We start from the raw sequence: 26,630 nt of genomic DNA on the forward strand, positions 1-26,630 counted from the left end.
TGAGCAGCTCTGCCCAGGAGGAGCCCATGGTGGGAGGAGGAAGCGGGAAGTTAGGCATGTTAATTTCTAAGTGCTTTTGGCTATTGTTGGGAAGGTGGCCTGTCTAGGTCTAGAGGCACCAGGTAGCTGGGATGACCATGCAGTAAAAGTCCTTGAGGGGAGAAGAGGCAGCAGACTGGTGTCTGACTTGTGAGCTTGCTGTCACCTGATTCTGTCACAGCTTAGGCCTGGGAGAGCAGCGAGAGAAGCTAGTGTGGCTAGATCTTGACATTCCTTTCTCTGTTTCTCACTGGAGGAGATAGGGACATGACGGATAGAACTGAGTTTTTCTGGGCCCCTGCATGCAATGGGACTTCCCATAAGTCCCTAATCTCCTGTGTTGAGTGGAGTGAGACAGACCTTGACTTAGGGCAGGACTTCAGTGAGGAAGCTGCAATGTGGGGAGCAGGAGTGCAGGCCAGGCACCAGAAGGATGGTGGGGAGAGGAATGACTCCAGGCTGGGGAAGAGGCAGGAGGGTGTGTAGTGTGGTGACACCTGGGGAAATGGTTGGACTTGGTCTGACACCCCACTGCACTCTGGAGACCTTGTAGATCCTCCACTCTATCTCTTCCTCTTCCTACTGTCTGCTGTATTGAAGTCCCATGTCTTTAACTGGAAGCTCCTGCCTCACACTGGGCACCTTTGGTGCCTCCCACAGCCTTCCAGAACCTTGCATTTGTCTGCAGAGCTTAGGAGGCTACACATGCAGCCCCAGGCACACTTCTGCATCAGCGTGTAGAGACTTCTGTTAGCACTATCAGTGCCATGAGCCTCCGGAGCGAGGAGGCCAGCTCACCTGGAGCCCCTCGGAGCGCCTGACTTTGTCAGCACAAGCAGCTTTCCCCTATTGTGTTTTCAAACTTCTTGTCAAAAGCAGGAACTATCAGTAGGAATAATTTTGACTAAGAGTACCAAATACGTCAGGGCAGAAGGCAGAAAGAAGAGTTCCTTTCTATAATAAAGAGCAGTTACAGATAGCTCTGTGTGTGTGTGTGTGTGTGTGTGTGTCTGTGTGTGTGTGAGAGAGAGAGAGAATGAGTTACAGATAACCCTCTGTGTGTGTTACAGATAACCATGTGTGTGTGTGTATGTGTGTGTGTGTGTGTGTGTGTGTGTGTAACTCCAGATCAGATCTTGTTAAAAGATTAATTCAATCTAATAATTCCCTGGGCCAAGAGTAATTGACTTTGATGGATCCCAGGGCTGCTCAAAGTCCCAGTAATGCGATAACAACCCTGACGTAACAGGATTAAGCCTGGACAGACCTGTGTGAGCCGGCACTGACTTCATCGTGTTCATTTCATGGGGGAAATATTACACCCATCCATTACAACTAACTTTTCCAGGAAGCAGATTTGAAAGCAGTGTGTGATCTAAGGTGACCCTGGGAGGCCATGGAGAGAGTTCCTGTGTGGGCCCTGGGTGGGGGGTGCATGGGGACCTGGAAGGTCAGGCCTCATGGCTTGCCCTTGACTTATAACTGGTCGGTGTGGGATGGTTTGAAGAGGAAGGAAGCCCAGTTCCGAGCTTGGCACCTGTGGCCTTTGACCAAGGTAGTGATGTGGTGGTAGGGGACTCTGGGACCCACTCCGGGCCCTGGGGCTCCATCTTCCAGGGTCCCTGCCTCACAGGGCTCTTCTGCTGCTCCTAGGGGGTCGAGTGAAGACCTGGAAACGGCGCTGGTTTATCCTCACAGATAACTGCCTCTACTACTTTGAGTACACCACGGTAAGTGAGTACACCCTCCAAAATCCTGGGAGCCTCACTCTGCCGGGCCCTGCCTCACACATCTCTTTCTCACTTACTCTCTCTCAGGATAAGGAGCCCAGGGGGATTATCCCACTGGAGAACCTCAGCATCAGGGAGGTGGAGGACCCTCGGAAACCGGTATGTGCTTTTCCTGCACCTGTGTCCTTCCTTCCACCCTAGATTTTTGCAGCACCCCCTCCCATGCCTCTGGCACTCCTGTGACAGCTCCCTTCTCTCTACCAGAACTGCTTTGAGCTGTACAACCCCAGTCATAAAGGGCAAGTCATCAAAGCCTGCAAGACAGAGGCAGATGGCCGTGTGGTGGAGGGGAATCATGTTGTGTACCGGATCTCTGCTCCCAGCCCTGAAGAGAAGGAGGAGTGGATGAAGTCCATCAAGTGAGTAGGCACAGCCAGGCTGGTCAGTCTTATGTGGAGCAGGGACGTGTGGACACGAGTGCATGTTGAATGCTTTACTCAATGTCGGATATGGAGCAAGCCAGTCTGGCTACCTCACACTTGAACCTGCTGCTTGGGAACCTGAGGGCTGAGGTGGGCATCAGGCTACCTTGCAGCTACAACCCACAACTTCCTTTCTTCCCCAGAGCGAGCATCAGTAGGGACCCATTCTATGACATGTTGGCTACGAGGAAAAGGAGGATTGCCAATAAGAAATAGGTAAATGTCAAGACCCAGACTTCAGCAGATATACACTGGCCTCACAAGCTACAGGACTGGGGACAGTGTGGTGCCCATGGATCCTCCAGAACAGCCAGCCAAAGCTGAGCCCTCAGACCCGTGCTCTGGGACATTGGTCAGCTGTGAGCGTCTTTTTCCTGCCACCGTGCTGGCGTTGACCTTTGGGGACCCTTGTCCACAACAGCACCTGGTGAACAGCCTCCAGATCTGCACAGCCCACGTGGGACTCCTTTTCTGGAGCCAGAGCCTCATCCACACCATGCCACACCTGCTCTTTGGGGCAGCAAAGATGTTCTAGAAGTCGCTGTTTTATATCAAAATGGGAAAGGAAAATCTACCACTTTTTTATTCAGAATTTTTCTCAGATATATAGGATTATAGCTTTTATATGCTTTTATATTCTGAAAATTATAATGAAAGATACTTAATTTCTAACAGTAGTATTTTTAGAATGGCAGCTATAAACTTAACTCCTGGACACAAGTATATACTGTGCACAGAGACAGTCTATATATGCAGCTCCCAAGCACTTGGGGTGGGAACAGCTGGGACACAGTCATCCTGACACCGTGTCCGCTGGGGCGTAGGCACCACTCCAGGTGAAGAGGCATTGGGGTAACCATGAGGACATGTGCATGACTGCCTCTTCTCACATGCTTCTCTAAGATGAATCAGTAAGATAAGGCTGTGGTTCCGGGCGTTTATCCTGTCAGCACCAAGGCCTGGAGATGGAATTCTCTGGAAACAGACCACTTATGTGTAGAACCACATTAAGCTGTTTGACCTTGGTATGGGGCAGTTCCATGTAGTCTGACTGCACATGGCTCATGATTTTGGTCCTTTTGTTGCTTGCTGTTTCAAACTTTGGTTAAGTGCTGACGTATATTTTGATGTAGTGAGTAGGCAGCCAGAAGCAGCCAGAAAAAAATCCATCTGTCCTTTGGTACCAAATTTTCCAACATTTGACATCCTTTTAAGAAGGGGAAAGCTGAAGATGTCACTGAGGGACACCTGTGGCATCTAGACCCCTATATATACACACCAGTGTATGACTTGAGGGCACATGTGCTTGGGCTAAGATTCGATAAGGCGATAGGGCCCATTCATTTTAGAGAACCCTCTGGAGGCTGCCATTTGGCTTATTGGGAAAATGGCTTTCCCCTGCAGACCTGCTTCACAACTGTCTGCACACACACCTGGAGTTTGTGTTCTGAGGGCCCCTGAGAACTGCCAAACAAATGCCCTTACACAAGACTTGTCTTGAGGCATTTTGTCTCTGACCTTGGTGGTAGCTGTCATCTAAGATGGCACAGGGGGATGTGAAGGCCAAAACTTCCCTCATGCACCAAACTGATCACTTTTGGTTTATTCCCAAGCTTCTAGGCTTTCTTTTACTAATACCTCAGATCTGAAACCCTTGCATTTGAGCTGCCTGGCTGGTGTGTATGCAGCCTGGCTTCCAGTCTTCCATGATCCCTGCCCCCGTAATCCCCACTTTCTGCCTTCACCACCTCAGACCTGAATTTACTGCTGGTGGGGCACCTGTTGGGAGGTGGAAACCGGCATTCCTTCTATCAGGACCATGATAAGCCGGGGTCTCCTGTTCAACCCACGTGTGGCCCTGGACAACAGAGCTCTCTGTTGGATATCGAGGACAGGACATTAAGCATGAGGCTACCTAATGTCTTTAATGCCATAGTCATCTTTGAGGGGACCTTACTTTATGGCTGTTGGTGCTAAGAATCCTAAGTTACTGGCTCTTGGAGCATCCACATGGAGTCACTTAACTCAGGTTATGTTGTGACAGTATTAACCCCAAGGGCATCTGGCCACTCCCAGAGCTTGTAAAGGCTCAGGCCCTCATGCCCTTCACCCTTTGCCTGCACTCATCAGTGAAGCATTAAGCCCTACTCTGGCCAAAGACAGTTTCCTGTCCTGCTGGGTTTCAGAACACTTGCTGTGGTACTGCAGTGTAACTAGGAACCGTTTGGAGATGCAGCGGATGCTGTGCTTCACGTCATACTGATTTCAGCTACAGGTGCGCTTTGCTGACATGTTCGGTCGTCACAGACCAGAAACCATAAGTTGTGATTTCTTCTTCTTTTTATCTTAGAAAACATTTCTATTTACAATAAATAGTTACTATGTAAATAATGTACATATGTATTAATTTCTTCAGTGTTATACAATGTACATACTCCTACAACCTGCATGAAGAAATATCCTATTAATGTTATCAGAATTTCTGGCTATTGCAAAGCAAACAGCTAGTAAAATGGAGGGCCTTACAGCTGTCAGACTATTGCAAATACTGTTTCCATAAATAAAAACATACTGCTAAAAACAAACTGCCTATGACCCAATTCTTCAAAACAGATACGGCTAGTGGAGAACAGAGTAAAAACTGAGACAGAGTTGTTTAATTTGCTGCCGTTTATATACTATATAAATCTTACATGCCGTATATATACAGTGGGGCAAGTGCTTTTTTTAATCTTAAAAAAACAAAGATCAACTTTAGACATCTCTGAACAACACAAACTGTATAAACCATACAGATTATTCAGATACACACTGTATTAAATACAGTCTTCTCCCCACTCCCGTCTCCTGATGCAGGACCAGTGAATTATAAGTGTCACAGTTTTATAGCATATCCATATTAAAAATAAAATCACAGTATGATTTTTGTCTGTAACTAGAAACTTGAAGGGATCAAGCTGACGACTCAGACTCCAATATCATATTGTCGAGACGAGACACAGTATAAAAAGTGTTAGGTAAAAAAAACATACTGTAGGCTTTACAAATAATGTCTGGATTATACATTCATAATGCAAATACTCATCATAACTGGTAAATTGATTGGAATAGTTCCACAAAGTTCAAAAACAGAACTTGTCTATAAAATACATCTTCAAATCTTGAATACAACTAAAATGTGAAGCAAATTAGTTTCTGGTATCAGACATTGCAGAGGAAGCCCTCAAAGGTCTCGCTGAGAGCTTGGGTCTCTAAATAAGTCTTTAAATTAAATGGACGCACTGTCGCTTGTCCTTTTGAAGTCCGTGGTTCCCAGCTGGCCGTGCACCAGGTGTCTAGCGTGGAGGAACATTACATGAGATACAAGTAGTCAACCTGAGTCTGTGGTTAAGCAGCATTTGAGATGGTCTATTCCAGGGCATTATTGTCAGTGTGATTTTATATACACGGTAATTTACAACGTTCAGCAGTGTAGAAAGTATCCGTTTGGAATAAGGGCAATTAAGAAAAGATAAAAACTGAAAAAAAAAAGAAAAAAGAAAAAAAAGAAAAAAAAAAAAAAAGGAAAAAAGGTCCATGGTAAAATCTGTACAGTATTTACTAAAGAAGCACCACGCAGTTTGGACAAAGTCATTTTCTACGTTTATAATTTAAGCTGGGTTGGGGATGGCTTCTGTTGAAAATGTTGAATCTGAAAGATAAGAGGTACAGGCATTAGCCAAACACAGGCCAGTCTCACTCTCTGGATGTGTCCCCCAAGGCTTTTAACAAGTTGCTAAAATGGACTCTACCTTCCTAAAACCACAGTAGCAAACCCTGGGATGTCAGGGCGGCGCCATCTGCCGGGCCCCACAGCGGCAAATCGCCTCAGACCTCAGATACCACTTTTACCGGGCAGAGAGAAGCTTAGAATCTTTGTTTCCATGACACAGATGAAGCCTGTTAATTAGCTGCAAGCTGAGTGCTGTAGCAGCTCTTTTTAAAGCCCCTGCTGACTAGACCTGACAGACACTATCCTTCACAAAGTACCGGCTCAGAGTTCCTGTGTGTCAGGGCCACAAAATACACCACCACCATTAGGAACCAGGGCTTAGCCCTGACCCTTGCGTGGTCTCTCTGCTGGCAGATACCCTGTTTCTCATTCTTAGCACAACTCGAGCATGTGGATACTAGCTAGTGACTCAGTGAGTGCTGGAGGCACAGACACGCTAGGACCCTCCCCTTCCCCACGCCCAGTTTTCTTCACAAGGAAACCCACCTATATCCACTCAGTACTTCCACAAATGACCAAAACACAGGACAACTCTTACCGTAATTTTGTTGTTATGAGGCCAAGGCTTTTTAGTCACCTAGAAGGCAAAGTGAGGAAGTGACTATTTTGGACTAACCATAATCAATTCCTACAGCTCGTTATCAGCTGCTGAAAAGCACTCCTACAGCAGGAGCTGGCAGTGCCACAGAGCATGGGCACAAGATAGTCAAGAGCCACACAGGACCAGGTCTCCGCCCCAGCAGTGCTTCACGTCCTCATGTGGATGAACATTCTTTTCACGATGAAGAAATGAACTGAGAGTCACACAAAGAGCTGGAGGAAGGGCTGTGCCTTTTCAAAAGGGCAGTGGTCAGGCCCCAGAGCATAAGTGTGGGTGCAGAGGCGCTAGCTGCAAACCCAGCTGCAGTGTATGGATGGACTGCCAAGGAGCAAAAGGTTCCACTTGGGGACCCCAAGATGCCCACATCTCTGTAGCAACACACATATCCTAAATTTGCGATCTTTGGGTGCATTAAGCAGAATTGTCAAGCTTTTTATACAAAGGGTTAGGTGATGAAAACCTACTGAGTGGTACCAACTCATAACCCAAAGCACATGGGCCTCCACCAGTCTACGGACACCAACCCTCCAGCTCCACACACTGCCTCACTTGAACAAATATTAGTCCTTAGCACTTTCAACTGTTAAGAGCCATTTGAAACTTCAGGTTAGACTGGCTACAGGCTGCAAGCCTCTGCTCTAGCCCCACTGACATTCACAGCCCACGCAGCTTAGCCCAATGTTCCTGTCTAGGGCATATGTTCGGAAAGAGAAGGAACAGCTGAGCACATTGACACTAGCCTGTGCTCCCAGCACTCAGGATGCTAACACAGAACTATGAGTCATAGGCTAGCCTGGACTACATAGGATGATGAAGGCACAGGGGCTGCTGTATACAGAGTACAGTGTACAGACCTACTATTTAGGGAAAAGAGATCTGCAAGAACCACCCCAGAAACCAGCAGCCTTGAAGGATACCAGAGCCCTACACTGAAGCTACATGTCCAGAGACCATTCTATTTATTACTTAGGAGCTGGGAAACACTAGTGCATTTAGGGGTTCACCAACACATACAGATGTACATGTGTGTATGCACATAAAAAAAATACAAGGCACAGAATGATTTAAAAACCAAAAGTTCTACTGTGTGACACTCACAGACACTCTAGTTCTGAGGGTGAGAGTGCACAGCTGTGCTGGGCCTGGCTCTATGAAACGGAGGCACTGCACAGAGCCAGATGCTCCCAGGCAGAGATGAAAGCAACCCTCTGCTCATGGGCAGGTCTTGTCTGGGGCATCTCCAGTCCATTGTCACACCTTCTGTGCCTCTATGTTTCTGTGTTTGTCACTGGGTCCTTAATCCCCTTACCCTGGCCATATTCTGACAGATGGCATCTGTCGGGCCGGCTTTCCATCCTTAACTGCTTCGTTTTCTCCCGGAAAGGACCGCTGTCTTCCACAGGCAGACCATCAGCAAGTAGAAAGGTGCCCTCTGTTTTCCGGAAATGGCCAATGGCCTCATAGCTTGAGAGCTTCGGTAAATGCATCTCAACATCTTTTATAAAGTCCTCAGACTTCCTCGAATGCCTTTTCTTTTTCTTCTTTTTCTTCCGGTGTCTATGGAGGTCAGCATCAGAGTATGCTCCTGAAAAATCAGACTCTTGCTGGTGCCTGCAGAAGAAGCAGCCAGAGTTTAGCAGCAAGGAAAACTGTCGTCTAGGTTCCCTGTACCCCAGGATCCTGGCTATGCATATGTGGGCAAATATCCCCTGCTACTGTGTGAGTTCCTTTCATAGAAACAAGTTTTAAGCAGTCTACACATTCCCCAGCCCGTACAGCTTTGCCCTGCCTACTCTGCCATGTTCTGTCTGTGTTCAGGCAGGACAGAGGCAGCTGTGATTGCAGCTGGTTACAAAAGACTACGTAGCCTTCTCTCAGTTTAGTGTTACGTGATATTAGCTAAAAAAAAATCCAGGAATCATATTTTGCTTCTCTATCAGAATCCATTAAGACAATTGCCAACAGTTAAGCACCTACGTTACACAAAACCAACCAACCAGCTGCAGTGTTGTAACCCCCGCATTGGGGACACTGAGGCAGGAGGATCTAAGTTTGAGGCTGGCCCAGGCCTTAAAAAGATAACAAAAAAAATTTAGACTTGAAAATGAAAGATGATGGCCTAAAAAAAAAAAACAAAAGCCAAAGGAATAAATGGTGTGTTTTAAGATCACTCTAAGCAGGCAGACAGGCAGAGAAGAAAATACAACAGTTACAAGAATATGTGATGGGCCTGGAAGAGTCCTTAGGGACCAACAATTTCAAACTGTGTCAGGACACAGCAGGCCCACGACCAACCCTCACCTGCTGTCTCGATCCCGGTGTTTATCTTTGGACTTCTTTTTCTTTTTAGATTTTTTGTGCTTCTTCACCCTTGGCTCTTCTAACATGTCCTTCTCCAGGCTTTTGTGGACTTTCTTTTCTAGACGGCCATCATTTTCTAGAGTCTCATACCTCCGTTTCCTTGACTTGACACCTTCATGTTCATGAAAGCGCTCGGGGAGACTGTGGCTGCTGTCCTGCACACACAGCGCTGCCTTCTCTTGGAGATGCCTCTCGAGGGGCACAGCAAGGCCAGGGACCTCTCGGGGGCTGTGGAAGTGGGGCCGTTCCTTCCCTCGGGATTGCAGTTCCCAGCCCTTGCGGCCCCAGTAGCTGTCCTTGTGTGGCCGTCCAGACTGGACAAGGCGTTCATGCTCACGACCATGCAGAGGCCGCCACTCCCGGGCCGTGTGCAGTGCCGAGTACCTGTCGTGGTAATACCTACACTTGTCCCACCGCATCTTGTCTGAGTAGAATCTCTCCCTGACCCAGGCATGCTCATTTTCCACATGGTGGTACCGGCTCCAGTCCTGCTCCAGGCCACTCCTAATCCGTGAGTGATGGTGGCTGTACCTGCTTAGGGAGCGACGCTCAGGAGTGGCTCTGTCACCGTGGCCCAAGTGCTGGCCCCCATTGCAGTATGTATTAACAGGGTGGCGGTCCTGCTTGGGCCGCTCTCGGCTGTAGCAGTTCCGCTTCTTATGGTGATGGTCCTCTGGTCGGGCCCTGCTGTCCCTCACGTGTTCCCCACTGGAGGACCGGTCTCTGCGGCTTCGATAATGTCCTCGGTCCACTTTCCGAAGGCTGTTGATCTTTTCCTGGGCTGGGCAAGGCTCCTGAGCTTTGGGTCCCACACTGCCTCCATCACCTCTATCCCCAGCTGCCTGCTCAGCAGCCCCTTCACAGGAGCTGCTGGTGGTCCTGTCAGGCTGAGGAGGCATCGTGTCAGCAGAGATCGCTGAGCTTCTGGAAGAGTCTTCCGCCTCCTCTGACCCCTCTGTACTGAGGTAAAGGAAAAGTTTCTGCTCACACCCGTCACCTGTGATTACAGAGGGAGCAGGACTCAGCCTCTCCACCATTTCAGCCAGGGCGGAGTCCTGAGAGTTCTCAGCTGTATTGCCTTTCACTACTTGGGTTGGCTGGCTCGGGTTGGCAGTCAAGTCTCCAGGGTCACACGATTCAGATACTGGGGCATCCCCCAAGGTAGTACCGGTGCTGTTACAAAGAGCAGGGATGGAAGGCAAGTCCTCCATAGGTTCGGCTGAGACAATGACAGATGAGTCTTCTTTGGTACAGCTGATGGGGGGCTCCAGAGGTGACGTGGTGGAAGGGGTCTTCATGCTCCCATTGGTGACTGCCTCCAGTGTCTCAATGGGACTGGTCTCATCAGTGATGAGCTCCGGCTGTGAAACAGGGTCCTTTGGAGAGCTTCCCCCTGTTGTAGTCCAGCTACAGCAAGACAAAGGAACCAAGTCACAGTTACCTGCCTGCCACACAGGACTGCCTGGTAGTTCCACTCAACATCCTGCAACTTAAGCATATCTAACGGGACCAGTATCAAACTCATCATTCCTGGAAACCAAGTTTTTCTTTTCCCTCATTCAGTAAAAAATCAATTCTCTATCAGGACTACCCTGTTTTCATCACTCTGCAGTTCTAGACACCTCATACTAACTCATTTGAAGAGCCAAGTGTAGGCAAGAATGGAAGCTACACACACTTGTAACCCCAGCATCTGGGAAACTGGGCAAGAATCTGAAACAAGACTCATCTACATAGGAAGCTCCAGACCAGCCCGCACTATACAGTGAGACTGTGTGTGAATAAGTCCAGGGCTGGGACGTGTGGCTCAGCTGGCAGTGCTCACCCAGCACACACAAAGCCCGGGGTTGTGTCCTCAATACACACACCAGGGGTGAGGTACACACCCAGTGGCACGGCTCCTACCTCTCTTCAGCCGCTGGACCCTTTGCCTGGGTGGTAAGCTTGAAGGTCTCAAGAATTCTGTCTTCAGGAACAGACTGCAAAGGAGCAGGCGTCACCTACAATGAGACAAAGGTACTTCAGCTCCTGCAGCCAGCTCCATGCCTACTGAAATCCAGCTAAGTGAATGAACCAGGAGACTTGAGACCAACCTTGCTGCCACTCACCTTTCCAGGAAGACCATTAAGTTTGGAAAAGAGGTTTTCTGTGTGTAGATCGGGCTGGGCCTGACAGCTGGTACTGTCAAGTGCCAGGCTGCTCTCTCTTGAGTCACCGTCTGCGCTATTAGCACCATTTAGCATGACGGATTCTTGAAGCTCATGAGGGGAAGCCTCACCGTTCTCGTCTGCAGCTTCTGGCCTATCGGAGTGAGTGCCGGCCATTGTGTCCACACCGTTCTCCTTGGCCAGGCCCTTGGACTCCTCATCAGACTCTTCTGAGGACTCAGCCCCATAGGGGACGAGCACACTGGAGCCCACTTTAGCCTTGCCGTTCACCATGGGCTTGGAACAGGACTCACTAGGGGAAACTGATGTCGTGGGTACGTTCGAGGTAGACTGTATTGCAGAAGGGTTGGTGATGGTGGAGGAGGGGGCCGCCTTGCTAGGGGCCTCCAGACAAGTGCCATGGAGGTTGTTATTCAGCTGTGCCTGACTTTGGCGAACAGGCAACTTGTTGTGAATACTGATGGTAATTTTTTGTTTCTTGGGGTGTTCTGGAATAACTGAGGGCCTGTTAACAGACCAGTTCTGCACAGAAGTCGAAGCAGTAGGAGGACTGGCCCTATTGACACTGGTGTTTCCGTTAGGGCTTGACACAGAACTGCTTGGTGTGTCTTTCACTGGTGTGGTGCCATTCAAGTGTGGTGTATTCTAGAAGAAGGAAGAGAACAGTTGGGTCAGCACTGGACATGGTGCATAATGGCTAAGGCCCTTCTCATTTTGGTCTTGGTAACTGACAAACTTCACCTCTGTAAGATACACCCTACATTTTTTCACCTGTTGCGGAGCCCAACGGCTTTTACACTGCCACATTCCTAAGATGACCCCACAGACATGAACACAATGTTTCTGAAAGAGCTTCACTTTTTTTCGACTTTAATAAATAACCCAACTATTTAACCCATAAGAAGTGTGGGAGTATACAGTAAGTGGGACCTTCTACACAGACAGTCCTTAAGCAGTCACTGGATTACTCTCCCATCCGGAGGCCTCTGAAATCAAGGGCTGCAATGCCCTCAAGCAGGAAGTCCAGTTGTAGATGAGGCAATTACTACAGTGAGACCAGGTTTGGATCCGAGCAGAAATGAAGTCAATCCTGACCCAAGTGTTACCTTCATCACATGGGAAGGCAGCTGGGGCCCAATAAACCCTGGTGCGGCCTGCTTGTTGTTGACTACCCGCTGACTGATTCCTGGGCGGGGAGAGGACTGGCCGGGGCTATGCGTAGGATGAGCGGGTTCCCCTCCATTTTTCACATCATGGGACCTGGGACACAGAATGAAATGGCTTATGTGAGAAAGAACAGGTCCTTAGAAGACTCATTTACAAATTCAACACTACAGTCAGACACAGGAACTGGAGCTTCTATGTCTCACAGAACTATACACATCACCTCCATTAGGAGTTGTGTGATGAAGGAAGGACACAAGGACCTGACTCAGCGACACACATCCCCCTTTCCCCACTAAGACACAGTATATGGCCCTGGCTAGTCTGGAACTGGTATATAGATTAGGCTGGTTTCAAATACAGAGAGATCCACCTGCCTCAGCATCTGCGGGTTGCTGTGTGCCGTCACGCCTCTCACCAAATGAGTCAATGAAATGTTTGTTTCAGTGTTGTTGTTGTTAAGTTTTTGTCTTTTTGTTACCGTTTTGAAGGAGGTCTCCTTCTAAAGCTCTGGATGGCTTGGAGCTCACTCATATAGTTTTCACTGGCCTCAAACTTGGAGCAATCCTCTGCCTGAGGATGAGCTTCCATGCCTGGTTCTCAGCTAATGTTTTGAACTGTATATCCTGATAGTTCTGTTATCTGAAAAACTATTTTTCTGCTCATGCTTTCAATTATAAATATATACCATTATAGAAAATCTGTAATCTCAAACAGTTACTTAGAGAACTGTTACGGAAACATCTCCCCCTCTGATTTGTATTATCCCACAGGCTTTTTGCCCATTACTCTTTTCAATACCTGACTTAATATTTCAACTTGTTTCTCTTCCATAAACATCAGGCACTTTCCCAGAACATTAAAAAAAAAAAAAAAAAAAAAGGCTTTCTGAAAATCATCATTAGCGGAAAGATCAAGAAATCAAGGTCAGCCTGTATAAACACAGTCAGACCCTCATCTCCCCCAAACCCCTCTTAATATTGTCATTGTATTGTAGCACATGGCTCTCACAATTCTTTCCAGGGTGAGTGTCTGGGGATAGCCTTAATCTTCAGCTATTTGGAATACTTTGTGGGGCTGTGGCTGTGACTGACAGAAGGATTGGCTGCCACACATAGGCCCTGGGCTCTAACCCAAAGACCTTACAAGGAGAGAAGCAGGCATTTCTCTAGAGAGCGCTGCTGAGTTAACAGCTTGTACCTGCAGCAGGACAGACACTGCTGCTAGCAGGACCTGACGGAGAGGCCTATGCTCAAACTGGTGAGATACTGGCTGAGAAAACACGGGACTCAGAGCCCATTCCCATGGCTTCCACTGTCCCTAAACCACTCCTCAGGGCTGCTCCTGCCTTCTACACCTGTCAGAAGTGACAACAAACTCATTGCTCAGAAAGGCCTCCTTGGAGGGGCTGGAGAGATGGCTCAGCGGTTAAGAGCACTGACTGCTCTTCCAGAGGTCCAGAGTTCAAATCCAGAAAACCACGTGGTGGCTCACAACCATCTATAATAAGATCTGATGTCTTCTTCTGGTGTGTATGAAGACAGCTACATATATATATATATATATATATATATATATATATGTAGCTTATATATAATAAATAAATCTTTAAGTAAAAAGAAAGGCCTCCTTGTGCTTACAGGCAGATGGGGGGAGGGGAAGAAATCGACATAATAGCAACAGCTGTTTCTAAAGCAGTACCTGATATAAAAGAGCACGTAAGCTTGCTGATTAAGCACCGATCTAATATCACTGGTGGACACGATAGAGTCGTTCATCTGATACCAGAGGCCATTGCTAGCCTGCAAAGAGATGGAGGGCGGGGTAGTGGGCAGTAGTTAGATTTAGTGTGATATCAAAAACTACAGTCAAAAACACCTAAGAAAAATAGACCTTCACACCTCACTGTCTGCCCCATGAATACACTGATGTCCAGTGCAGACTTATTAGCCACCCAACAGCTTACCTTGATGTAGCAAAAGTAGTGGCCAGCATGACAGTTAAAACCAGTGTGCACCAGCACAGCATACAAAACATAAATAATTGGTTCTCCGTTGGGCTGAGACATATAGGGCCGAATATCAAGGTACTCAGGATATTTCACATCCTAAAAGTCAGTGGAAAAAGGATTAAGTTCTGCCATTTCTGAAGACACGGATACCCATGTTTTCAGCTGCAGGCATACTCCTAAGGATGCCTGCAAGAAGAGACTTGCAGGACCCACAGCTGTTGACCCCAGAAACCGAATGCATGGAATAGAAGGGACCAAAAAGAAACCCCGTTGTTTTTCTTTAATAAGGAAGGATCCACACTGTGAATGTTCAACAAATATAGAAACATTAATAGCTCTAGACATTACTCATAAGGTTTATCTTAAGTGACGTGCGTGTGTGTTATATCTCTTGCACACCACTGTATCTTGGCCATTTCACCCTTCATTAATTGGGAAGAAAAAAGGGGGGAAATCCGTGTACAGAGATGAGAACAATCAATCATGAGTCATGTACATACCTTAGCAATTTTTCCACCGGTAAAATTGGCAAAACGCTTCAGTGAAATGGTAAGAACATTAGAGGACCTATGAATAGTGAATCTCTTTGAAGCTGGAACCATTTTTTTGCACCTAGAAGCACAGGAAGGAAAGGTTAGGATACTCAGTGTAGAAATGTCCTAGGTGTTTTGGCTTTTACTTTCTAGAACACCTTACATTAAGATTTTCAAACAAGGGCTCAGCAGTGAAGAGCACTGGGTGCTCTTCCAGAGGATCTGGGTTCTATTCCTAGCACCCACATGGCAGCTCACAACTTTAACTCCAGTTCTAGTATATCAGACATATACATCCAGTCGAATCACCAATGTACATAAAATAAAAAAAATTAAAACAAGAAAACGAAACAAAAACAACAATAAAATATCCCCTTGGACCAATAGTCAAAATTGTAAAATTAAAAATACCATGAGGCCTGGAGGTCAGTAGTGGAGCACTTGCTCAAGGGCCCAGGTTCAACCCTCTGTAACACCCACATACACAGAGCAATAGTAATAATTACAGAGGGAACTGACATGAAGGAGATGTAAGCTGGCAGTTCAGGATAATCAAAGATCAAAGCAGACTGGGCCACACAAAGACCCTGCCTGTAAAAAAACAAGCACTCAAAAACAGTGACTTTAAATGACTAACTGCATTTGCCTATCACATGTGAGACTGGACTCAGCATCCCATACCCAAACCAAAAGAACAAAGAAATAAAGATCAATTAAAAAGCACTGAAAATTGAGTCACTGTGCAAAAGGAATCAACACAGGAAAGTGGGAAGAAGCCTATCACCCAGTCATACTTGCTACATTTGTAGGAGTTTTCTCCATCCAGTTGTTCTGGCTTCACAAACTGCTCTAATGCCTTGGTAACACTCTGTGCAGCCTAGGAAAGGAGCATAAACACCACGTCAGCATGCATCCTGCCAGAGGCTGAGACGGACAAACAATGAAACGTGCGTGCACGCAGATGCACATTTACACCCATACTTGAGGATTCTAAATTCTTTTTAAAAAAGCAATCAATCTACTTGTGGAGCTGTATAGATCACAGCACTACAGAATGAATTCTGAGAGGCAGGTTTTGAGAAGCAGGTTTTGCATTTCTCTGAAATATTTCTTCTTTATACAGTAAGCACAGAACTGAATCTAATCAGAAAAACAAAAGCTCCAAGCAACAAAAGAGAGTGTGGGGGGAAAAATTCAATGAGCTACAGTTTCTAAGAGTAACAACCATCTTAGTTTAATTGATATAAGAATGTATAAAAAATCCAAGGCGACTGACGAATGTTTAACTCACTACTGTTAACTTTGAGCTTACCTTAATCTCCAATGTTATGTCCAGATATGGATCAAAGGTATCTGAAACACCCTTGCAATTTAAACATTTGACTGAAATAAAACAAAATATGAACAGTGAGTAAGGTCTACTTTTTGCCTACTGAAACAACAGAAAATACTTCAAAATAAAGAACTCCTAAGAGTACAACTTTTATTACAATGTAAAAACAACTGTAAATAAATACTCTGTACTGTGGGTAGAAGTGAGATGAACCTAGCCCCTATGAACTACTGCTGGAATATAATGCCATCCCCATTAGATACTGTATGATTCAGATATTAGAAGACTTTAACCTCAACACACATTTACACACACAAAGGTGCATATATTTGGATACCACCAGAACATAAACTGACCTATCCCTCAACAGGAAATGAAATGGAACTCTGACTTCTGAGCTTACACATGCAGAAGCAGGCACCAGGAGGCCATTCTGTGAACAGAGTCTGGGCAGACCTGGGATCCACTTTTCATTACCATCCTCCCCACTGCTAACACTTACAACTATGAGCATGTGTGTTATGATGACCCTTCACACAAAACTTTACCTCGGGATCTTAGGTAGCCTCCAAATATCTGGCAGACCAGGGTGGTGGCCTGGGTGTGTCTGTCTAATCTGAAAAACAATCAGACAGTAATATGAGAGAAGAGCTTGGCAAACTGGATACTGTGGCTACATTTTAAAAGCCTCTATGTTTATACAGGAGTAAGAATTCAGGAGAATCACAAAAGATGATGCCATCAGAACATGTTGCAGCTGAAGACTGTCCCACTCTGAGGACATGAAGAGGACATAAGGCACTCTGTCATGAGGGCGCCCTCTGCAAACCTGGCCTTCTTTTCTTTCCCAAGGCCTGGCAAGGGGGGCTGAAGGCAGAGTGCCTTCCTCAGCTCAGCACTAGCGATCACTCAGACCAATCTTTTCAGTCGTGAGACAGTGAGAGCCAAGAGCGAGGTGTGCGTTGTGCATGGCTGCGTGGCCGTCTGCCACATGGCCCTCCTGAGCCTGCATGTGTGGGGTTAGGGGCAGACTGTGGAATCTTGGAGATGAACAAGGAAACCATCAAACATGGCTAAAAAGTAAAGGGAGTGACACTTGGACCTGGAAACTAAACAGCAACAAGATGCCCAGCATCTAAGAGCAACAAAATCAAATGGTGATAGTAAGCATAGCATTTAAAAGTAATGCTGATCTTAGGAAAAGGTGATGAGACACCAGGTACAGCGGACTGACAGGCTGGGTACGTGCTCTTCTATACTTACTTATTGCTGCCATTTAAACACGCTTTCTGCATGGCATCAACCGTGTACTGAAGAAATTCATGGGCATCTTCCTGGTTTCCAAAACGGAAGTGTCTAGCTATACCTGAAAGATTTAAAGAAAGCCAAGGCTTTACTCTTACATATCTTATGCCACGGCAACATCCCTAAAAGTAACACTTTCAAGTATGTGTCTGGAAAAATCTCTGAATGACTTGGTTTGTTTTTTGAGGCTGAGTCTAATCCTCAAACTCTCCATGTAGCTAAGGATGACCTTGAACTCCTGACCCTCCTGCCTTCAGTTTCCAAGCAGTAGGAATAGAAGTGAGCATCACCATGCTCAGATAATCTCTGACTCTCAGCAGCTCTTTAAGCAAAAGGATCACAGTCTGTCATTGTGTGATTACCTCTTGTCATCTAACTACTCAGCTAGAAGCCCAAACAAGTTTTGTGTTCATTTTTTATTTTATTACAACTTGGTTAATTAAAGTAAGTCGTGATGCAAAAAGCCTATCAATACAGTGGGCGTGACGACACACACCTGTGCTCTGCTTGGGATGTGAAAACTAAAGGATAACAAGTTAGGCCAGACTAGGACCAAGACAACCCAGTCTCAGAAAGCAAAAAGTGTGTAAGAAAAAGGAAAACTCCACACAAGCCCAGCACAGTATTACATACCTATGACCCTGTCAGCACTTGAGAGGATGATTCAGGAGGCATGCATAAATTTGGGGTCAGCCTACCCCTACAGAGGAAGTCCTTAACCCAAAATACAAGAAGGAAAAAGTATGGAGGACAACAGCTAGACATGGGAGACTGCCCTGAGCTACTGCAGTGAGACTTACGCCGCATTTCATTGATGACAAACATCGGCTTGATAACATCCCCAGGGTTGCTAAGTGCCTGAGTAATGTGTGTCTGCATTGTGCACATCATACAAAATCCTTCTGCGTGGCCTGCAAGATAATGAGAATCCAAATGAGCAAAATGTGACAATGTGCAACAGGAAGGTAGACCAGAAATGAGGGGCAGTACCCAGGATGCAGCAACAGTGCCAGCTGCCATGTGTGTGCCCTGAGCTTGCTACTACTGGTCGGGGAAGAGATATCCCAAGCACTTTAACATCGAGAGAAGGAATGTGCCCAACTATTAAGCAGCAGATGAGCAGGAGAAGGTGGCAGACCTTTGAGGAAGGCTGCTCTGAGCACAGTGTGAGCAACCTCAACAGGAGAGGCCTTTGTAGCACAGGGCTAAGCACTCACTTAGCACATGCGGGCCCCTGTGTTCAATCCCCAGCACTGAAAGGAAAAAAAAACCACATTCTTCACACCACAAATGGACATCAACTAAAAAGGTTATCACAGGCCCTTTGGGTAATGTATAGAAGAAAATGTAGTAAAAATATCTCTGACCTCAGACTAGATTTTTTATATTTTACTTATTCTGGTGTATTCTGTTTGGACACACATGCCGATGTCAGAGGACCACTTGTGGGAGCCCATTCCTTCCTTCTGTTACAGGGGTCCCAGGTATTTGTTCAGGTTGTCAAGTCTAGTAGCAAGCAACCTGACCCTGAGTCATCTTGCCAGCTCAAGATTTCTTAATAGAACATTTAAGATATAACTGATAAAAAAATAATAAACTACAAATTCTGACAAGTAACACATTTTCCAAAAGACACTGACATCAATGAAAAGACACAAGTGAGACAGGAAAAAAAATTTACAAATCTCAGTCTACTGTTTGCAAAAAGTATAAAACCCTCAAAATTCAATACACTGAAAAACCAGTTTTCAGACAGACAAAACATCTAATGCGGAGAGAGAGCTGTAGCTCAATTGCCACCTTGCTCCCCTTAGCATGCGAAACCTGGTTTATCAACACCTGTAATCCCAGGACTCAAGAGGTAAAAACAGGAAGATCAGAAGTGGCTGAATAAGTCTGGACTACATGAGATCCTATCTCAGGGGAAAAAAATATACGCATTTCATTTCAGCCAAGTAAACATCTAGAGTTCAAATCCCCACAAGATATTTACATCATTACTACTCAGAGAAGTGCAGAGAAATGTCACAACAGTCAGAAGACTAGGAACATTCCTGAGAAGGACCACAATAGAATGGGGCCGAGGGTGTAAGTGAGGGATAGACCATTACCTAGCACAGCAGGTGTGACATTCTAGTCTCAAGCCCCTGTACCCACACCCCCCAAAAAATAAGCCCTGAGCACATCTTGTGTTAGAAAATAGAGTGAACAGAACTCTTATCTCCTGCTGGTTCTGAAATATTTAAAAGTTATGTGCCCAGCACAAGATGAAGCCATTTCATTCTTACACATGTACCCCAGAGAAAAAATACTTATGACTACTTATTGGAGATAGGGCCTGGAACTCACTCTGTAGACCCTCCTGCCTTCACTTCCCAAGTGTGTCGCTGTGTAATCTGTAATAGCTCAAAACATGTTGATACATGCAACCCACAGAATGATGTTGAATTAATTATGTCGAATCAGGCGGAAAAAAAGTTATATATATGTTGTAACTCAATATATGCAACATACAAAAAAGTAAATCAAATCAAGCTGATCTGCTGTGAGGACTGCAAAGAGGGAACTTCTGGGTCTCACGAGTAGAGCTGTGGTCATGTCTCAGAGGTGCACAAGTGTCAGCACACATCAATTTGTGAATCTAAAGTACAGGCTCACTATCAATCACACCTCAAAGGAACTGTGGTGAGGGGTAGGGACAGCAGACAACCCCCAAACTAAATGATTTAATTCCAAATTTCACTAGCCAACACTGAGCTGGGCTTCTACTGAGTTAAATAAAAGAAATGTAAAAAAAAAACAGGAATGTCAGGTTACATCTGGGAGGCTGAGGAGGATGTTGGACTTCATTTTAAGGCTGGCAGATTATATAGTGAGACTAAGACAGACATACACACACGCGCACACACACCAAAAAAAAAAAAAAAAAAAAAATCAAGGGATTCTGAGATGTCAAAGTTAACAAAATAAGCTTCTTTTAAAATACTTCACCGATCAAACTAGGTGTGAAATGTCCCTTATGCAACTCCAAACCAATCGTAGAAGTTCCTCCCACTCCACCCAGTTTCTAAACCAGCAAACCAACTGCTTGGTGATCATTTAACTTGGGAGTTTTTGTTGATTTGAGGATTAAACCTAGGGCCCTGCACATGCTAGGTGAGCGCACTACTACTGAGCCATGGTCAGGTAATGTCACTAAACAGTTATTATTTCTGAAGAAGACAGAATGAGGGAATCAAACTACAGCACTAAAACATGCACTCAAGAGTGCGAGGCACTCACATGTCTTGGAGTGTTCATGGGATAACATGTAATTGGCGAGGGGTGGCGTGTAAGTCAGACATTGCAATGCGGCATTGGCAAAACAGGTATTGCCCAAATTCTGGAGCCCAGCGCCAACTCGATGACTTTGTTGCCACTTAAGACAAATCTTTTCAGATGGAAATAGGACCTTCTGAGGAGGAGCAATGCCGTCACCTAGGACTTAAAAAATTAAAACCACATAAGCAAAATGTACAGCAGTGTCAGAATATGATCAAGAGTCTATACCTTTCACTAGCCTGCACAGAGGAGAAAGTTCAGAAGCTAGGATGACATTAACTTCACATTCACTTGGCTTCTTCAACAAACCATCTTCAAGGACACAGGAGGGGGGCTGGGTACAAATTAAAGAATCTTCAGAGACATAAGTCCACCCGAAGCCAAGTGTAGACTTTATTTACGCAAGTTAAAATTTTTTTCCAAGGGCCTGCAAGAGGGCTCAGCAGACAAAGTAACCTGCCACACAGTGTGATGACCTAAGTTTAACCATGGAACCTGCAGCAGAAGCAGAGAACCTGACCCTGGAAACTTATCTTCTGACTTCTACATATATACCATAACAGGGACACACTCACAAGAATACAATTTTTCAAAATTATATAATGGAGAAATCTAAATATTGACTGGATTTGTTTATATTTCTCTGTGTGTGCCACACCTGTGCACATACAGGCACAGGTGCTGTGAATGCCAGAAGGTTTAAGCCACACATAGACACACACATACACACACAAAGGTGGTCTGTGGGTTCAGCTCAGAGGCCATGAATTGTTGGCACTGGCTGATGGATGTCTGAGAGCTTATTAGACCCATAACTTTATATTTTCTCATACTTTTTCATAATAATAGTCTGCAAATGTAGCTCAATTAGCAGAATGCTTCCTTAGAATGCAGAGAAAGTCCTGGGTAACCCAGCATTCAGGAGGTAGAGACAAGAGAATCAAGAAGACAAAACAATCAGACCAGATTCAGCTAATGAGTTTGAGACCAAGATAAAAGTTCATTCTTTATGAAACTAAAATTTAAATAGAAAAAATTCATATCCTGACAACTAGAAATCAATCTATCCTATTTGTGATACAGGGCAATAACGGTCTGTGGGTGGGTAGGTAAATTAATGAATGCTCATTAGAGCGAAATGAATTAAGTGTCAATCTTGAAAAGCAATGCCCTTCTGAATCATCTGTACATGAGTTCCTAGCAGTAACTCTGCAGTCATACCTTGATCCTTTGGTGGTGATGGTTTTGATTTCTCAGGTACAGTCGAATTAGAATAAACTACAGCACCAGGCACCGGCCCTAATGAAAGTGTATGATTTGAAACATCACTTATTGAAGACACGGCACCCCAACTGGCAGAGCCTGTGTCCATGTCTTCAGGTGAGACCGCCTCAGAACTGCCAGGCTGGTTCTGACAGGTTGATGGGTCTGAAGGTTCAGTTTTGTCAACTATGGTCATTTTTCAACTCTGCAAAAGACAAAAAGTATATTTGTTTCAAAGGGTGAGAAGAGCAGCTACGTGTATCCTCCAAACTTGTGTCCAACCAAATAAAACTATCTTTAAGCAAATCAACCAAATATAAAATATTAGTGAGGGTGTAGATGTAGCTCAGTTGGTAGAGGTCCTGCCCAGCCATAGGGGTGCATGCCTGTAATCCCAGCAATGAAGGTGGAGGCAGGAAGATCAAGAATTCAGTATAAGACCCTGTCTCGGAAAGACCTTGTCTTGAAAGCAACATCCCCCAAACCATCTAAGTTTATACTTAGGCACCTCAATTTACAATTATGTACACTTATCTAAAAACACCTTTTGAAAACCTTTACCGCTTAAAGCTAGGAATAGTCGACACTTTAATACATTGACTACATTTTCAATTCATATACCATTTTTCAGGGGGGAAAAATTCAATTGCATAGAGAATATTTAGTTTTAATTTTTAACTCAAAGTCTAAAATACCATTGTATGAAATTTGGAGTTTTGAAAATTTTTAGCTATGAGAGAAGTCTTACCAGTGAAACAAATGCATTTTTCTGAAGAAGTCCAGTATACAGTATTTTAACTTTTTAAATTAAAACAGAAATTTTACTAACATCAAACTTTGAACACAAATGCGTATTTAAATCTCTAACTTATATTTTTAAATTGAGTTTCTTCAATGTGCTATGTAACCTATTAATTGCTGAATATATATTTACTTGCTAAATTTTCATGATAAACCTTTGAAAGATCAGCCAAAATCTGCAAGGTCAGTGTTTGAGCCAAAGCACCCAGGACTGTTGTCTAGGCATTATGCAACCTAAGTCAGCAAAGTGCTTTTAGGAATGGTCCTCAATGTGACACATCCAAGCAGCCAAATCTACATGTCACACACTGAAGAAAACCTTTTAGGAGTGCTCCACTGACTTCCCTATGTTCTTCATCTGAACTTCATGACTTAGTCTCTGGAACACTCCGCACATTACGTTCCTACCATAGACAGGGTCCATTTTTAGTCCCTGCTGTCTGAGCTCCTGCAAGCCATTCTTTACACGTTCTCCACCTTTCTACCTCTGGCCAGTTAACACGTTCAAGTTTAGAACTTGATCATCTGAATGCTTTCTCTGACAAGTCCTTTCATTCCTAGACTGGATTAGAAACCCATCCTAAAGGGTTTCCTTGACAACGTCTTTCACCCCAAGACTGGGTCAGAAACCAATCCTAAGAACCCCTTGGGCTGATTTCTATGGCAGTATGAAGTAAGAACTTACTCATGGGGAAAGCTTTCCAAACATGGACTTGATAAATGAATGAAATCATGCAAACAGGAAGAAACTAGTGTTTGCTTTTAGCACCAGCTTGTGCTGAATGACTTACATATGGTATCTCATATAATTCTTTGAAACCTCTGAATTAAGAAAGTACCTCTAAAATTTGGCCTTTAAAGCATTCACCGATTTTAAAGTACGAAGGGTAATAAAATACTCATGTACTTGACACTTCAGTGAGCAGATGTCATCATGTGCTTGGTGCCTACAATAAAGTTGTTTCTTAAAAGTTTCAACCTTCTTCTTTACAATTTCTAATTCAAGTGAAGCACAACCTTCACAATGTAGGGACAGTTACAAAAAAATCAGTAAGTCAATTATCTCTAACTTGAATACTTAAAGATAAACCACTTTCATTCATAAGAAAACTTGGGCCTATTATCCAAATAAAGTTTATGCATTTATCATGCTAGAGGCAAAAGGATTTTGTATGTGTGTGTGTGTATATATATACACAAATGTATATACATATAATACATGTATGTGTGTACGTGTGTGTGTTGATGAAAGAAAAGGAACAGGAGGAAGAAAGCCAAAATTCAGTAATAAGGAAAGGTTAGTCTATCATCATTTAAAACAACATAGTGAAAGCCCTAGATTTTCCTGGGACAGACAACCTTTCCCATGCTATAGTTTTGATTCTGGCAAGAATAACAAAATCCATTCATGTCCTTCACTTGAGATATTCAGTCAATGAAATCTCACCCTAAAGCTACCAGGGACCAAACTAAACTCCACCTATAATAGAGACAACCTTTCTTAAAACCCAATTATATTATTTAAGCCAGGATTCATGTGGCTCCTGTTTTTATTCTAAGTAAAGCTTCTGAAAATTAGTGTTCAAAAGGGATAGTCAAAGTTAACTACTTTTAAAGTTGAGACTTTCCCCCAACACGTTTTCATGATATACAAAGTTACAACAGTCCATTTGAAACCTGAACAGGGACCAAAGTTGGATAAATGTGCCCAACTAAGAACCTTTACTTGCTTATGTCTCTTTTATGAAGAGTAAATGCCAAGCTACATTTATCTCTTTCATTTTAAAAAAGAATATCACTATTTAAACATAGCGTCACTCCATATACACTGAAGAGGTAAGGTCAACACATTAAAGAAACTGTTATATGTGAGCTCTTCATAAACAGTATTATTCAAGTTCTGGTAACATTTCCGTTTTAAGAAACTTTAAAAAGATACCACTTGATTTTTAATTGTATTTAGGTAAACAGAATGATTAGCCTTAAAACTTTGCAAACCAAATACTTACTGTAGTCTTGAGTCAATGATTACAGAAAAGAAAGTGAAACTGTTCCTGAGTAAAAACAATTAAGTGTAACTCATTATTCACAGACCTAAGCATCTGAATGAGTGACATGGTAAAAGCAGATGTTTAAAATGCACGCTTTGAAGAAAAGTGATTCTCCATAAACAGCTGTGAGAACCTGAGTCCAGTTGTTACTTTGTAAAAGGGGCGTTAACTAGTTTCCCAACACTTTCTGTTTCTTGAGTGTATTTACTTGAAAGAACCACAAACAAGCAAGTCCTAAGGCCTTCAAATATAAAAGAGCTATTCAACAAAAGTAATCTCAACTGTATTCATTCTAGGGAGGTTAAAGTCCTAGATTGTAAAACTTTGGTCCCACCAAATTTTCATTTCAAACATCTGAATCCGATCCCTCCCACCCGCCTTTTCCTCCAGGTAAGTAGGTTCTCCGTGCCCCAAAGATAAAGAACCTGAGGGAGGAAGGCACACTCGCTTTTTTCGGAGGGTAAAGAGCTACGGGGCTCCTCCCACCCACACCCCCGGCTGTGCGCCTCTCCTTTCGAGTGTCCGCTCCGGCATGGGCAACTCGGGTGTTCTGCTCAGGAGCCGAGTGGACCGCGCCCGGGTGGTAAAGTTTCTAGGGGTGGGGTGGGGGCGGGGAAGCCAGCCCCGAGCTTCGAGGGGCGCCCTGGATCCGGAGGTGGCAGCCACGCGGGGGGCGGCGGGAGGGCCCCGGACGCCGGCTACACTGTCCCGGCGTGCACACGCCCACCCCAGCAGCTCCAAACGCGCCGGCCGGCCCCAAGCTGCCCGCTGCAGCCCGGCAGGAGCAGCGGACCGAGGGGGCGGGCTGGGGCCGGTGGGGGTGGGAGCGCGGTGGCCATGGCAACCAGGGGGGGTCCGGCCCTTCCCGTGCAACCCCAGCGGTGCCTTCGCTGCGACCCTGCCCGCCGTGGCCACCGCCTCCTGCTCTGCCGGCCTGGCCCGGCTGGGCGGCAGCAGCGCCGGTCCCGCAGCCGTGGGGTCCCCGGGCCGCCCGGCCGCTGTAGAGGGGGCGGCGGGTGAGGGGCCGCGCTAGTCCCGGCGGGCCGCGGCCGGCTGAAGGTGGCGGGGCGGCTAAGGCCGCGAAGCAGGGACACGCGGCCCGGCCCCACGCCGGCCTGCAGCGGGCGGGAAGGAGGCGGGAGCTTACCTGACCCGGCTCGGCACTCGCTCCATCCCCCTCGGTCGCCGCCGCCGCCGCCGCCGCACACAGCCCAGCCGCCCGGCGGGGGACAATGACGTGCCTCCATCCGGGCACCGCCGCCGCCGCCTCCGGGTCAGCGCCGCACCCGCAGCTCGCCGGCCGGGCCGCCAGGGGGCGCGCCAGGGCCGCGCCCGCACGCGCCGCCGCCACGGCCTCCGCCGCCCAGGGGCCGTCGCGCAAGAGGCGCGGCGCGCAGCTAACGGGCCGGGCAAGCGCGGGAGGGGCCGTCGCCCAAGGGCGGCGGGGCGCGGGCGGGCCTCATGCGTCAGCTAAGCGCCGGGCGCGCCGGAGAAAGCACACTGATTGGTCCGACGCCCTGATTGGCGGGACGCACTGATTGGCTGGGTGTCCGGCAGCAGGGCGGGGAGGGGCAGCTTCCGTCCTGAGTTCCAGGAGCGGCCCCAGCTGGGGCCCTAAAGCTAGAGAGTCACACCTGAGCTTCCCATCCCCGGAGACTGATGCCTCTCCTGCGCTTCGTCCTGCAGAGAACCACG

At 46.0% G+C, this 26,630-nt stretch overlaps 2 protein-coding genes across 2 annotated transcripts in view; one reads left to right on the plus strand and one right to left on the minus strand.

Moving 5' to 3' along the window:
* The window catches only part of CYTH3 (cytohesin 3), an 88,149-nt gene extending 83,363 nt beyond the window's left edge, over positions 1-4,786 (plus strand). Inside the window, exons 10-13 of the mRNA XM_080940482.1 lie at positions 1,693-1,769; positions 1,857-1,928; positions 2,034-2,188; positions 2,395-4,786. Of these exons, the coding sequence (XP_080796608.1) occupies positions 1,693-1,769; positions 1,857-1,928; positions 2,034-2,188; positions 2,395-2,467 (377 nt within the window). The 3' untranslated portion in view covers positions 2,468-4,786. The remainder of the gene's footprint in view (positions 1-1,692; positions 1,770-1,856; positions 1,929-2,033; positions 2,189-2,394) is intronic.
* A 245-nt stretch (positions 4,787-5,031) lies between these two features.
* USP42 (ubiquitin specific peptidase 42) lies at positions 5,032-26,147 on the minus strand. Its single transcript, XM_080940854.1, has 18 exons — positions 26,083-26,147; positions 22,042-22,288; positions 20,782-20,982; positions 18,300-18,410; positions 17,458-17,560; positions 16,743-16,810; positions 16,174-16,244; positions 15,656-15,738; positions 14,829-14,940; positions 14,284-14,424; positions 14,019-14,119; positions 12,260-12,413; positions 11,094-11,798; positions 10,891-10,985; positions 8,926-10,392; positions 7,934-8,235; positions 6,562-6,600; positions 5,032-5,942 (listed from the first exon to the last, which is right to left on the minus strand). Exons 2-17 carry the CDS (start codon positions 22,277-22,279, stop codon positions 6,593-6,595), a joined length of 3,960 nt encoding a protein of 1,319 aa, XP_080796980.1. The 5' UTR covers positions 22,280-22,288; positions 26,083-26,147; the 3' UTR covers positions 5,032-5,942; positions 6,562-6,592.
* Between the last annotated feature and the right edge of the window lie 483 nt (positions 26,148-26,630).

This window comes from Micromys minutus (genome assembly GCF_963924665.1).
Source record: "Micromys minutus genome assembly, chromosome: 29".
NCBI lineage: Eukaryota > Metazoa > Chordata > Mammalia > Rodentia > Muridae > Micromys > Micromys minutus.

Bases quoted from the DNA above. Each gene is read 5' to 3' on its own strand.
- USP42 (XM_080940854.1), bottom strand. From the start codon at position 22,279: ATGACCATAGTTGACAAAACTGAACCTTCAGACCCATCAACCTGTCAG. The intron at 18,411-20,781 runs GTGAGTGCCTCG...ATTATCTTGCAG, and splicing joins CCATGAACACTCCAAGACAT to GCCACGCAGAAGGATTTTGT. The intron at 10,986-11,093 runs GTGAGTGGCAGC...GTCTCATTGTAG, and splicing joins TTAATGGTCTTCCTGGAAAG to GTGACGCCTGCTCCTTTGCA.